We start from the raw sequence: 15,905 nt of genomic DNA on the forward strand, positions 1-15,905 counted from the left end.
GTTTTATAATCACAGAGTGTAAACATCCAGAAGAGTCACATTATCAGCAAATTTAAAGCACTATAGTAGCTTTTCGAAGTAGCTTTATTTTAATATATATATATATTTCTACAAATAAACTCTTCTAAGACTTCTAGCCGAGTACAGGTATCGACTATAACAGATGTTTTGATGACAAACTAGCATGTCTAGTCTGGTGCCTGAAGAAGATGGCAGAGTTTGCCATCGAAACGTCAGTTATAATCGATACCTGTACCCAACTGGAAGCCTGAGAAGTGTTTATTTGTCATATATGCTGGGAAAGCACTACGAGGGTTGATTGATAAGTCTGTGGCCTAAGGGTAGAAGGAGTCAAATTTAGAAAACCTAGCACATTTATTTGTCAACATAGTCCCCTCCTACATTTACACACTTAGCCCAGCAGTTGTGGAGCACACAGACCCCTTCTTTGTAGAAGTCGGCGTCCTGGACCTCCAAAAAGTGATTGATCAGCAGGGGTGATAAGTTCGTGGCCTAAGGTAGGAGGAGATGAATTATACAGCTCTCGTAACATGCACATGCAGTTCAACTCTGAGTGATTATGCAGGAAGTTTGAAGTTAATAACTTTGTGGTATTTCTGTTTCAGATAATTGAAAATTGCAAGTAAGCACTGTCTGAGAAAATGGACAACGTCGGCCTTCGTACAGTCATCAACTACCTCGGTCTCAAGGGCTTATCACCCAAGGAGGTCCACTAGGACATGGTGGCAACACGAGGGGAGGGTGAAAAATAAATGTGCTAAGTTTTCTAAAATTGACTCCTACCTTGGCTACAAACTTATCAATCACCCCTCGTAGATCTTTTTCAATATATTTTGATTATGAATCTAATATTGCTTCCAGTGACAAATATTACTCAAGACAGATCTAGTTCCATCAGTCACAAGCTTCCCTATTAAATTGCATTACTTTTGTTTAAGTATAGTAGGTCCACTAACAGCATTTAAATACTAAAGATGCCCAATATCTCTCTCACTCTCAGGCACCAACTCCCATCAGCCAGCAATCTGTAAAAGCACCTCTCTGGAACTGCAGCTAGCTGGGAGAATAATCTCCTGTCAGCTAGTTTTGGAGATTATGTATGATTATCCTGTCCTGCCAACAAAGTTGATTACCAACTTGTACTAAAATGTTCAGTGATTAGGATTGTAGGGAATATACTTTCTATTACAGAAAATCAGCTAAATATTTCTAGAATTTAGCACATTTAGTTTGTCAAGATATTTTGAAACATGTACTAACGAATCTCCGAACCAGTAATGAAGGGTAAATATTGCTTTCTTATAGAAGGAAGTGTTAAAAAAGAAAATCAAGCCACCTGTTTGATCAACATCCCATGGAATAAATTCTGGTAACTATCTGCAGATCATCTTAAAGCAATTCAGCCTTTATTTTAATCAACTACTTGAAATGTTTAACCCAAAATCAATAGCAGCCTTTTAAATAATAAACAAAACTATAGTTTTCTTTACTATAGTGCTATCCCAAAGACTCAAATCATAAACTGCAACAACCTTGCTATTCATTTAATTTGGCAATAGATCTAAAACTCACAACTTTACAGACATACTGCCTTCATTGAGCACTCACAATACATCAGAGGCTGAGCTCCCTTCCTTCAAATGCTAATAATCACAGCCTAGCCTTAATGAAGTCCGCCGTTTTGCTGGCTGCTACACCTTGGTATGACACCCGTCTAAATTACTACATTTCTCTTAGTCTAACATTGGTTCTCTTCATATTAACACTTCTGAGAAATCATAAGGAAGCTAATTTACTGTATGCAATAACCTTAAAATGTGAGTGGCTAATCAGGTATTTGCATATCCCAGTACTTCAAACGTTTCCCTAAAAACCTGAAATCTAAGTGTTCCACCACTGACTTCAATTTGGCCTGAAACAATGTTAGGTAAATTATGAATTATACATTCTGAATATTAATTTTTAAATACAACTGACATTTCACAATCTAAAAGGCAAAAAAAAAACAAACCCAGATAAGGAAGGAAAACAAAAATGAAAATGCTGCAAATACTCAAAATACTTCAGATTGATGACACTTCATCTGAACCATGGAAACAAAAATATTTCAAGCTGCAGAGAAAGGAGAGAGATTGAAAGAACAAAGACAAGTTTGTGACAGAATGGAGATCAGGAGAGACAGATGCAAATAACGGTATTGCCAGCTGAGAAACAAAGCCATATTGATTCCAAATTATCAGTCTGGTAAAATGCAAGTCAGAGAAGGAGGGTGAAAACAAAGCCAATGCTATAATTGAGATCTACAGAGAAAAAGTAGTTTAACAGGTAACTGATCCTTCATTGTAACTGACCTGTTCAGATGCCAAATTCAGCTGGTTTAATACAACAGCAGCATAACTTTGCACTTGTCAGAATTACGTTCAGTCAGCCATTCCCTCTCCACTTTGCTAACTGATCTAGATTCTGTTGTAACCTTGGACAACCTTCTTCACTGTCCACCACATTACCAATTTTGGCATCAGATGCAAGCTTACTATTCATGCCACCTACATTCTCCCCCAAATCTTTAGTACAGATAAAAATGAGTATACTGGAACACACCACTAGTTACAGGTTTTCAATCTGGAAAGCAACCCTCCTCCTAACAAGCCCATATCAATTTTCTTTCTTGCCCTGGATCCTATGTATTCAAACTTTCTGGACCTGCAACACAAAATCTGCTTACCTACTTTGGTAATATCCATCGCCTGCCCTTAATTATAGATTCTTATGACACTGGGGCAGAATTGTACCACTTAGCTCACTAGGTCAGCTCCATGATTCAATAATGGCAGAGTTGATTTTTCTCCCAACACTTTCGCTCACCTTCTCCCATAACCCTTACACCCCTAACCGAAAACCCATCCTTCTTAAATATACAGAATGATTTGACCTTCACAGCCCTCTGTATCAACTAATTCCTGGCTGCCTGTAACAAGACGAATCTCAAGGTTGCATATAGAATGTATACTTTGATAATAAATGTACTTTGAACTTTGAGATTTGCCATCTACTAGATGAAGAAATTCTTCTTCACCCCAGTCATAAAGAAACACCCCTTTATTCTGGGGCTTGGCCCTCTGAACCTAGATGGTCCAACTAATTTAAATATCCTCTCTATATTCACTCTGTAAAGGCCGTTCAGTATCCTTTAGGTTTCATTGAAATCCTCCCCAAAGACCCAGAGACATCAAACACTCATCACCTTTTAGTCCTGTGAGTCATTTATAGGCCCTCTCCAGCAAATCTCTCCTTGGACAGGCCAAGTTTTCTTGGTCACCTCCTCAAAAAACTCAGGAAACTTTCTTCTGCGACTCTCTGGCATACTCCACAACCTCCCTCAAAATCCACTCCTTTCTTGCAGCTTCTTCACATGCAATTTCCTTCAAAGCACTCAGAGATTCCAAAGTCCTCTTCCAGCTTAATTAACAATTCACTTGTACTAATAGAGTGTACTGCATTTGACACTAGCAATGTGCTCTCCTTTACATTCATCAGCTGCGTGGAGAGAAGGAGTCTGTTACATGGGCAACAGCTTGCTCTCTATATTGTACTGCCTTGGCTTGTTGAGACAGCTAGGATGCAACATCCATGGTCGACCCCAATTAATGGAGGGCCTACTACACAGTACAAATAAGTCCTACAGTAAGCACGGGAAACAACATCTCATCTTCCAAACAGGAATGTTACAGAACCCAGGACTTGAATTTAACAATGAGAAACAGGCTTTCGCATTTTCATCAGGACAGAGCAGTTTTGATGAAAAGTTATTAATAAGTAACATTTCCCACCCTCCACCAATTCTGCGCCATCAAGTTCTTTCAATAGTGTTATTCCAGATTTCCAGCAACTGTTGTATTTAGTATCCCACAGTTCCAGCAGATTGGTGTCCTCACACCTCATCTTCTATTCATCCTCCTCCAAACAGATTAGTTGCAATTACAAAACTTTCATCTTCTCCCAGTTTACACCATTTTGTCATTCTCTTGCTCTACATCCAATTCATTCTCACCTCTCCCCTTCTAAAAGCTTTTTATCAGTTACAAATTACTTCAAGTTCTGATGAAAAATCTTTGTGCAAAAACATTAATTCTGTTTCTCCTCATTGATACAGCCTGCCTGCAGGTCATTTCCAGCACTCAATCATCAGAGTCCATCTTACAAAGTTGTTTTATAATTTTCCACATGCAATGCAACAAAGCAGTCATAATGTGAACTGAGATGTTAAACTTGAAACCAAGAGATTGACCAGTTAAATTCCAACTTCTTTTGATCAGACTCAAGTCTGTACAAGTAGACCTTAAGGTCACAAAACTAAAGTGTCTATGCTAGGGTCAATAAGAACACATGTAACTGCATATCCCAGTATTAAAAATTACTTTCTTTCTATCCTTGTGAAAGACAAAAACAAATCAAGCAAGCTCAATTATGTTTGACAATTTATTTGGTTTAACTCTTTTTAGCTCAATAATCTAAATGTTTAAAAAAAAAAAATCTGACAGCAGGTTACTGATTTAATCACAATCAGAATTAATCCTAGGCAGTGGAGACTGAAATTTCATAAATTAAAAAAATCATTCAACTCCCTAAATCAGAATCGGGGAAAGCAAAATATTAAAATTTTAGCAAGTCGAGCGATTGAAAAGACAATTGCAAATGTGACAAGAGATGCAACAATAAAAAGTTCTACTATAACCATATTTACCTTTTGTTTACCGGTTTCTCATCCTTCTCATATGGCTTCACAAACCATTTCCCAATCCGCACAAAGTTCCTATTTAACAAGCACCTTTGAAAAAGAAAAGGAAGGCGGTCATAAATGGAAAAACTTGAAAAGCAACTTTGGAACATTGCTTTTTTTTTTAAAGTTTATATTTCAATCAGCCAAACTGACACAAAATCTTTCCTAGAACAAAATACAAGTTAGAAATTCTGCTCTTATTTGAAGAATGACTCAATATGCAGAGTTTACTAGAGAAGATAATTCCATCACTCTGCAGAGGGGAATACAAGACCAAAAATATTTTATCCATATTATTAAAACAAAAAGTACATTCAAGTGACCAGTTCAGAGCCGAGTAACAGAGTCAATGAAACAGTCCAATAATCTGCTGTGGAAAACTATTCCCTTCCTCCATGAGGAAACACAATTTTAAAGAGTTGGAAATAGAAATTCATCATTATAAAGCGTTAAGCCCACTGTCTATTCAATTAGCTCACACACACAAGATATCATGGTAATATTGAAACACAGGACAATTATTACAATATCTGTTGGGAATTTTTGGAAAAAATAGATAGTCTGCAGATGCTGGAAATCCAAGCAACACACACAAAATGCTGCAGGAACTCAGCAGGCCAGGCAGCATCTATGGAAAAAAGCACAATCGACATTTCAGGCCAAACCCCTTCAGCAGGACCGGAGGAAAAAAAGCTGAGGAGTAGATTTGAAAGGTGGGGAGAGAGGAGAGAGAAAAATGCTAGACAACAGGTGAAATCTGGAGGGGGAAGGATGAAGCAAAGAGCTAGGTTAATTGGTGAAAGAAACAGCCATTGAAGAAAGAAAAAGAAAGGTGGGGGTGGAGAAGGACCACCAGAGGGAGGAGATGGGCAGGCAAGGAGATAATGTGAGAGGGAAAAGGGGATGGGAAATGGTGGGGGGGGGGGGGGGGTGCAGGGTGGAGGCATTACTGGAAGCTTAAGAAATCGATGTTCACGCTATCAGGTTGAAGGCTACCCAAACAGAATACAAGGTGCTGTTCCTCCATCCTGAGTGTGGCCTTATCACGACAGTGGAAGAGGCCGCAGATCAATATATCGTAAATGGGAATGGGAAGTGGAATTAAAATGGGTGGCCACTGGGAGATCCCACTTGTTCTGACAGACAGAGCATAGATGCTCGGCGAAGTGGTCTCCCAATCTACGTCGGGTCTCACAAATATACCGAACACAGTCCATGACCCCAATAGGCTCACAGGTGAAGTGTTGCCTCACCTGGAATGACTGTTTGGGGCCCTGAATGGTAGCGAGGGGGCTGGAGGTGTAGGGGCAGGTGTAGTGCTTATTCCACTTGCAAGGGTCAGTAGGAAGATCAGTGGGGAAAGACGAATGGACAAGGGAGTTGCACAGAAAGAGATCCCTACAGAGAGCAGAAAGTGGGGGGGGGGGGGGGGGGCGGGAAGAGATGTGTTTGGTGGTGGGATCCCGTTGGAGATAGCGGAAGTTTCAGAGAATTACGCGCTGGACACGGAGGCTGGTGGAGTGGTAGGTGAGGACAAGAAGAATCCTATCCCTGGTAAGGTGGCAGGAGGATGGGATAAGGGCAGGCATGCGTGAAATGGAAGAGATGAAGAGATGCTGTTGAGGGCAGCGTAGATGGTGGAAGAAGAGAAGCCCCTTTCTTTGAAAAAGGAGGACACCTCCTTCGTTCTAGAATGAAAAGCCTCATTCTGAGAATTTCTGCATCGAAATTTTTGAAATTTAAGTTGGGAGAACACTCAATACACAGACCTGTAAAAGACACTTCAAAAGTTCAGTTCTACATCTTACAGCAAAACCCAAAGAAGGTGTAGAAATTAGAAGTTTCACCTTTTGTCAAAAGATGACCATGGTAATTTACTCACATTGATTTAGTAGTCGTGTTTTGATCTAGTATTGACAAGATCAAGTAATGCTGCTCTCAAATTAAGCAAATTTATCTTTCACTTTGTCACTTCTTACAAGTGTTTTTGGTGGAATGGGAGATTACAGCCGAGTCCATCTGCGTCATTTCAGCATTTAGATTTCTCAGCCATATTGTGGGAGAAAACCAATACTGGCTTTGTTTTGAAACACCATGCACTGCCATAACAGCCAGAAGTTAAGCAAAATACGCAGCTTTAGTCACATCTGCTGAGAAATGCAGAAATGTGTTCAGTAATCCGGTCTGATATAGGGAATGTTAAAAGAACTATCACCAAACGGCATTTTATAATTTTTCAATAAAAATGTTTACTGGTACAAAACATTTTGTACCACAAAGTAAGAGAAACCGAAGGTCTAATCCAAGAACAAATTATTCCAGTCTATTACTTCAGAGTGCTCATCTGTCTCTGAATGGATGAAATAATGTTAAATTACTCAAAGGCCCTGATGCTAAATCTACAGTTAAGACACCCTGTGAACATTTTAGTAGTTACAGCTACTCACTAGAACAATACAAACTAAATATATCAAATGAAAAACACAATAAATAGCAGTAGCTACTTTGCACTGCTTTCGAAGTTGTTACTTGAGCAACCAAAGCAAAATCACTTCAGGTTTCATATTAAACTGCTGGCCATACAGACAGTGTCTACAATTCGTTTTTAACACCAGGTTCCAGTTCTTATAAAGAAATTAAAACTTTCCAGATTCTAGTGAGCAAGGCAAACTGTGATTCACAACTGTTTTACTGTTTGCTGGGTGTGGGGGTGTGGCTGGTGTTGGTGGTGACATCTGGTCATATTTGTCTTAGTTCTTAAGGTATTCAAGTTACAGTTAAATTCTGTGGGTATCTTTAAGATGACTACATTCATCAGAATCTTCCGCAGAATCCCACATGCCAGTAACTTTCATACTTACTACCATTTTCATCTTATTGGGAGACAGGGGCAAGTTCAATCCTGCCCCTGTTCACTGTCCATATTCTTTCAAGATTGACTGGATAACATACTCAACAAGACCTTAGCTAATGTTCTACCAGCATAGAAGCTATGAGAAAAAAGCAGGAAAAGCCTAGGCAATTAAGGATTTCCACTGAGAGAAAACACTTTACAAGAGGGAGCAGAGAAATGCAAGCATTACATTGGGGAGAGACCATTATAATTGACATCCCTGTGATTTTTTTTATATAAACAAGAGGCAACAAGTACAAACATACAAAGATTGCTGGATTTATAGCATTTTCCTTGGATACTAAACTACAAAACAACTGAATTTATCATGGAGGTAGATGCACCAGATAGGAAGGAAATAAAATGAAAGGCAAGAGGCTAAGTATTTGATATTAGTTCTACAATCAGTGATAGTGGTCAAAAAAATTTTGAATAATTTTATTTGCTTTCATGTCAGTACAAGTTCCTCTGAAAGTGGAATTTTTTGGACCACAGACATGGCAATTCATGTTAAAAAAAAACAAATTATTTTTCACCATTTGAGATTTTGTTTCTGACAGCTCCTCCTTCAAAGTTAATAATATAAGGAGTAGTTGGTTGTTATTGTCAAAATTTTTTAAATATGTTCTAGAGTGATCGACCTCCAAATTTTTGAAGGATTCAAGTACTTCACCAAGCTTTACATTAGTTAATTTACAAAAACTACAGGGCTGCCCACATGTCCACTGTCCTGTGACAAGCTAGAACACAAATTAAATAGACACAGTATCACAAAATAACTAACTAACTACACAAGGTGAAAATTAAACCAACAAGTGTTGCATTTAAGCTTAGAAGTATATATTGTTCTGGTGTATTCAAATATTTTGCTCTTAAAATCTTCAGGAATTATTTTGTTGACTGTGGACTAAAAATAGAAATTCGGGATGTGAATAACACATTTTGAACCCAAGTTCAGCATCAAAATTTTCACAATAAATGTATCCCCTCTTTCTGACAATGACTAAATCAATGCTTTTATGATGGGATTAATATGATTGATTTGGGGTGGAATGGGTTGGATAGAGCACAGAAATAAAAAGGAAAGTCAATGAAAAATGTAACTTTTAAGTTCAATTACATTTGCAACCAAATCAAGTATGGGAAGTCAATTTATCTTAAAGCAATCCATACTTCTACTGAAAGAAAAATGGAGAGCTATGGGGGGGTGGAGAAGTTTAGATTAATCTTGGAGTAATGTCAGCCAGGTTGCTGATGATCACTATAACGTGCATCATTTTTTTTTAGTGCAGACTCAGATTTTTGGAGTTTGCATTCTTCCTTCCTAGAAAAGAATTGTCAATGTTTAACCACAGAAGGACATGATAGAAGTTAATTTCAAGGAAGGAGGAATTATATGTATATCTGTATTCAGTCCTTCAGAATATAATTTCAGTAAAGACATGGACAACCTCAAGTTCAATTATCATTCAACCCTAGATGAATACAGTTCTAGGTGGTTACAACAGGTAACCCCACGGCATAAGGACCTAGTCTGCACAACAACCACGCAGCTCCTCTGTCATCGGTTTCACTAATGAACCAGTGAACCAGACTTGCAGTATTCTACATTACTAATGTCCAATAGAGTTTTGCGATCACAAGAATTGTCCAAGACAATCATTTGCACCGTATGCTGGACTACACACTGCCTCCAATGCCGTCCTGTAGCAGTCAGCCACACGGTCTGCAACAAGTCCAACTCCTCCAGTATCCACAACTCACTGATGAGTTAGATCTGTAGTACTTGATGTTCTTAATACCTTGCCATTATATTAAAAGAAACATGTAAAGGACGAACAATTACACCTTTGTTTGGTCCCAGAGAGACTGCTGAAAATGAGCGTACAACAACCTTACCGAAAGGATTTCTAGGCCAGAATTTGTCGAATTATGGAAGCAGATATTATTGAACCAGTATGTATCTTTAGCACTTCACCAGAGTGCCAATTTGTTATGATGTTCTCGGTCTTCTAAACGGAACACTCATAGATTGGCTTGTACATTCCTGTCCTAGGCATCTGACAAACCGGATACTCTCTCCCTCTGCACATTCCTGTGCCAAGAACCTGATATGAGCGTTGCCCTCCTTTGACACCCCCACAGCAAAGAGCTTTTCATGGTTTGGTGTGGAGAGGCTGATGGGTGAACGGTGAGGGTACTCCACCTCAAGCTGGGGTCTCAGGATGGCAATGTTGGAGCATGGATAGTAGCATTGCTATGTGCTGACTGCCTGAATGTTATAGTCGTACTCTTCATCGCCTGTTGGATTTGATGGAAACTGCTGTCTTCTACCCCATTTGGCTACATAGCGCTTCCTCGCTCACAGATTTCTATTAAAAACTCAATGGAGGTTACTGGACATTGTGTTCAATATCATAGTAAAATCTGTGGGTAGGAAAAGTTATGCTCTCCCAGAGGGAAGGGAAAGACAACAAGCAAAGGGAAAGGGAAGCCAACCGTTGTCATTGCCTCTACTGCCACATGATCAGGACCTGACTAATTACAATATTGGAGTCAGATATTTGGCCCATCAGATCCATGCCAGCTCCAAATATCGCCCCATCATTAATCTGTAGCATGGGCAGTCAAAAAGTGGAGCAAATTCAGCTAGATCCCGGTAAAGGTCAGCAGCAACCATGCCAATCAGGATGCAACCCTGTGACCCACACCACAGCACAGAGCAGCCACACTGATCAAGAAGTGACAGACCTTTGACAGGATCTTCACATTCAATAGCAGTCAACATATTGATACAAAAGCACAAATGGAGAAGGGATCCACAAATTCCTGGTAGAGTAACACTCAGTATCTTTATGCATACAAAACTGTAATAACCATTTTTGGACCAATTCAATTAGCACTCTTGTTCCAGTAAACACATCTGAGCATTAAGCGAAGGACCAATATATTTTATTTCTGGCAGTGTGGCTTATCTCCAACCCAGCTACCTCCTTGCCAGTGAAGTTAACTCCTAGCCACAGAGCTGGGTGCTGGAATTTTCCAGCAAGTAGTGGCCATCACCCAGTTGTTATTTAGGGATTCAGTGCCAGATTACTCAGACTAGGACTGCTGAATGGCAAGAGTGAAAGCCCATGAAGGAACAGGGTTTCCTTATGAGCCAAGAAATTTCCATGCCATTTGATTGGTTGTCTAAAACACCAGCCAACAACGTAGATGTACAATTAGCAAATAAAAAGGCCAAAGTTGTACCCAAAACAGTTGGCATTGAATATTCAAAGTATGCATACTATATATAACTTTGAGACTCATCTCCTTACAGGCAGCCACAAAACAAAGAAACCCAATAGAACCCATTTAAAAAAGGCCATCAAACACCCAACAGAGAGGAAGAAAAATTGTGCGAACAATAAAAGCAAGCAAATAACATTTACTGAAGGTTACGAAAGTGAGTCCACGGGCACAAAGCCAGCCACAGCTGGTCCAGAAGCCTGTTACCTGCACGCCACAGCCTCAGTTCAGCGCAGAGACGAATAAACCTTGCAGAGCAGCGAGCCCATTCCTCTCCTCCAACACCCTGACATTTTCAATGTGGCCCAGTGCTTAAATTAGTCAAACATCAGGTCATTCCTCACTCTCGGGTCTAGACCCATTGGCTCAATTCAGCCCATACTTGACCTTTCCAATCTGGCCCGACACTTAAATCAGCCAAACAGTGAGCCGTTCCTCGCTCTTGGGCCCTGCCAACTCAACTCTGCCTCATCTCAGTTTTGTCGCTTTGAATCGCCTCCAAGTCCACTCCAATAAGTGACCAAACATCGACACTTTTCCCACTCTCGGGCCCAGATTCTGTCATCTTGATTTGACTAGTACACACCACAAATAGATATCTTCAGTGATATTTAAGCTGTCCACTTTTCTTTTGGGATAGAAGATGAGTGCAAGGACATACCCTACCCCATCGGAAATTGGTCAAAGCAGCAACGGGTTCCGTGTCAATCATCTGTGAAACAAAGCTCCATTGTACTCAAGGACCACCAAGTATTGTGCTTGCCCACACGGTAACAATGATCAACAACTTCTAGGTAGGCAGGGTTAGAGAAAACAATGCTTTGCAGTTACAAACCAACCATCATCTGGCTTAATATCAGTCTGCCTCTCAATGTGGGCCTTAGGTGCAAGACATCTACTCTAAAAGAGGAAGATATCAAAGAGGACCTTCTCCCAAAAGATTCACTCTATAGATTACCAAAAATACAAAGTGGTTCTCTACTTGTAGCCGTATGCCAGTAGTTTAAATTTCCTTCTATTAATAGAGGAAACATCTTTAAAATACAAATTCTATACTTAGAAAATTGCTGAATCCAGCTACCATTTGTAAAAATGTATCAGCAATTCAGAATATTAATGTGTTCATTAAAGGGTGGAATTTTGGACTCAATTCAACAACATCTCAGCTTTCTGAAGACCACACCTTTAATTCCAGGCAACAGTACGCAAACAAATCTATAAACCAGCTGCACAACATAACATGTGAAATCTGAAAGGAATTGTATAAAACAATATTTTTCTTTGGATTGAGGCATCTTTAAATCTACAGTAGTTTCAGTTACAGAGGATTTGGATGGTACAGAATGTAGACACACACTGTAAAAAGCCATTTACACACAATTATCCTCATGTGGTCAGATTCAGAAACATCTAAGCACACAAGCAATTCAGGGAAGAGGCATCAAGCTGATTCTATCAGAAATTACACAGTGAAAATAAAATGAAATCTACAACTTTCTATCGTTAATGGGTAATCGTTAATGGGTACAGCTTTATTGCAGTATACAAGATAAGGCACATGGAAGTGATCAGGGGAAACACTTAAAAATAGAGAATTCAGAAATGAATTTCATACAAGATGGCCAAATGGCATGGACTTCCAGGTAGAGTAATATAATCACTGAAGATAACCTAACATTTCAAAAGCAGATTAGATTCTTCTGGATTTGAAAACTGGTACTTTTTGAAATTATATTTAATGTCAACTCTGTTCCTATGTTCATCCTCCACTTTCTACGCAAAATATTGATTTGTTACTAAGTACCTACAGACCAGAAACAGATTAGATTGCGGCAAAGATGTATTTACTCAAAGCTTGACAATGCAATTTTAGTTTTGAAAACAAAGGTACAAAATAATTACAAGAAACTCACCTGCTTAAATCATATCAAATGAGTGGTAATTAAATCTCAAAATGTGTAATGAACTAAACTACAAAAAAGATTGTTAAAGCACTAATTTTATACAAACTTCTATCAAATATTTTGAGGCGAGGAACAGAACAATTAATTCTTCACCCTTTACTAAATCTCATGTATTTACAATCCTTTTTGCCAACTCAAAGATTGGATATTATACATGATAGTCTTATGCAGTTTGTTAAGAATTAACAAAACTTCCTCTACAGCTATTCTACAGACTAGCTATACCACAATTATTCCCAATTATTCAATGAGAATAGTCACCTAATTTACAGAAACACCTAAAGTTCATTATAATTTTAAGTCACTCTATGACAACCTCCCCAACTCAACATTATAGTTATGAATGCACTTTATACTATTTCCATATGTTTGCATACAAACATATCAGTTTGGAAACCAAGACTGGGTTAGAAATTGAAATTTGTCAATAATTTACACAAGTTCCATTATAGGAAAGTCTAGCAATTACCTTTCCAGCAAGTTGTGAATGGCCTTAAAAAGCAGAGTTCGACACTCGTAAGACAGACCCTGCTCCCACAATCCATTCTCTTCAACTGTAAAATGAAAAGCAAAATGAAGTGTTAATTTGATAGTTCTGACAGCTAACAGCCAAAAACAATCTCTGGTTAAACTAACAAACTTAATCTCTGGTTTAAGTTTTCTGTATCTGAATGCTGGGTCAAGTGTTAACAATTCAGTTCACAAGAAAAGACGGCAAGCTAAATAAAAATAGCATGGACTTAAAACTTCATTCGGAGGACTTCAACATGGGACACCAATGGATTAGACAAGGACAAAAAGACTGATAAATTCCCCAAAGATTATATCAATGTAACAAGTAATAAAGAATCCACTTTTATGAAAGCCACTAAAACAATTTCCAAAGTTTTCTTGCATCTTAACCAAGAAATAATCACCAAACATTAAAGACCAACCTCAAAGTAACAAACATAAAATGCTGGAGGAACTCAGCAGGTCAGGCAGCATCTACAGAAGAGTCAACAGTCAACATTTTGGGCCAAGGCCATTCTTCAAGGACAGTGTGTTATTTTGGATTTCCAGCATCTGCAGATTTTTGCATTTTTGTGATATACAAGACCAACAACCCCAATCATATTCAAGATACCCAAGTGACATACACGAGTCTTAAACATACATTCTAATCATTATTGTCCTAAATACATCTTGCAAGCATTCAGAAACTGCCTGATGAGGTGCATAATATTTACTCATACTTTCTATCTCTCATCCAAGTTTACACTGTCCTGCCCCTCAGCAATTCTACAGTAATATCATATATTTAAGTATCAATTAGAGCTGCACAAAGTTCTTAAGAAACCAGATATCTGAAAGTAAATGTAAAGATCAATTCAGTGCATGCAAAGCTAACCAAAACAATATAGGAGCTGAAATGATTGTACAAAGAATAAGGTAGGTCAAGTTCAAGTCATAGGTAAGATGTTCAACTTGTAATTGTAAACTTGGTGTCACTGGAACCTGCCCAGGACTCAGAAGTTGGCAGCCTAATGAACACCTTGCTTTGTTTCAATGCTATTTTACAGAAAACAGGAAAATGTTAACAAAAAATGCCTTTCAAAATTTTGATGCAGGAATACAGATCAATAAAACCATTAAATGTGTACAATAATTTGCTCACTAAAAATGTACTTTTATGGGAAAGTTATTAAATCAGTGACACTACATCATTACCCAACATAATTAAGGACTAACTTCTGTCATTCCTTAATTCAAGTTCCTAGAAATGTTTAAGTAAACTCCTGTAAATTAAAGCTAGTGAAATGCATTGTGAGTGCCTTGGCAGGCAGCCTTTTATGTGCAAAGAATGGCAGGCCATTCATTACAGCCAAAAAAGTAGCAATTTGAAAGCATGTGCCCCAGGGAATAGCATCATAGTAAAAAATTAATAAATGCTCAACAGGCAAATACCATCAATTATTTAAAATAACATTGCTATATAAAGGTTGACGTACTGCATAAATGCCTAGCAGTAATTGTGGAATAAGCTTATGGTATAGAAAGAAGCTACATCAGTGCACAGTTTGTATTACCAGCACTTTCCAGCTCTTGGTCATAACATGATGGGTTTTTAAGTCCATATCCAAGAACTTGGAATGTGTGAAGGACTTCTACAGCACTATTCCTCTAGGCTAGTGGTCACCAACCTTTTTAAGCCCAAGATCCCCTACCTCGGCCTTAGTGAAAGGCGAGATCAACCCCAGATCGATTAGTTACACGCATGCGCACTGGGGCAGAAAAGACCAGAAGTAGAAATAATACATAAAACACCAGGGATCCCCACCTTTTTTGTGCACCGAGGACCTGTTTAATATTGACAATATTCTTGCGGACCAGCCGGGAGGGAGGGGGTGTTAAACACGACGGGAATACAGAGACACTCGAAGCAGGTTCCTTACGTCCAGTCTATTCAACAATTTAGTTTTCGCGGCTCTCAGCACTTAGCTGCTTTCCCACTTGCTTACATTTTTTCTGCTGAAAAAACTGCTTGGACTCAGGGTACCAAAGCAGTTTTGAGGGCTTCATTGCCTCATTAGACAACCTCCCAGCCCAAACTCCAGCCTTTGCCCGCCCGCCACCAGACGCCCCCTGGCCAGGTCAGAGCCGGAGGTCACCGTACCAGGGCCGCAGCAGTCGCAGTCCAGGGAGAGTGACTGACCAAGCGAGGAGTGCGACAGGCACGTGCCCGCCCCCTTTGCAGGATCTACTGGCTGACAAAAGTTCGTTCCAGTAGATCGCAGCAAGGTAACTGCTCTGCTACTTACAAAACCCTGAGCCTGAATTAGGTCGTCTACGGATATTTTAGCACCAGGTTCCCCACGAACATTCGGTGTGCTAAACAGGTTTAGAGGCGGTGCACATCTGTCCACGCTCCAGGCCAGTAGCATCGGTGGTTCTCGCCGGCCGCGCTCCGGGCCAG

At 39.3% G+C, this 15,905-nt stretch overlaps 1 protein-coding gene across 2 annotated transcripts in view; it reads right to left on the reverse strand.

Annotated features, from left to right (window-relative positions):
- The window catches only part of med13a (mediator complex subunit 13a), a 187,311-nt gene that overhangs the window by 120,274 nt on the left and 51,132 nt on the right, over positions 1-15,905 (reverse strand). For both annotated transcript variants that reach the window (XM_073053133.1, XM_073053134.1), the window contains exons 3-4: positions 13,419-13,503; positions 4,766-4,849 (exon numbers count right to left, since the gene is read on the reverse strand). In XM_073053133.1, coding sequence (XP_072909234.1) covers positions 4,766-4,849; positions 13,419-13,503 — 169 coding nt within the window. The remainder of the gene's footprint in view (positions 1-4,765; positions 4,850-13,418; positions 13,504-15,905) is intronic.

The sequence above is a fragment of the Hemitrygon akajei genome, chromosome 8, assembly GCF_048418815.1.
Source record: "Hemitrygon akajei chromosome 8, sHemAka1.3, whole genome shotgun sequence".
NCBI classification, from domain to species: domain Eukaryota; kingdom Metazoa; phylum Chordata; class Chondrichthyes; order Myliobatiformes; family Dasyatidae; genus Hemitrygon; species Hemitrygon akajei.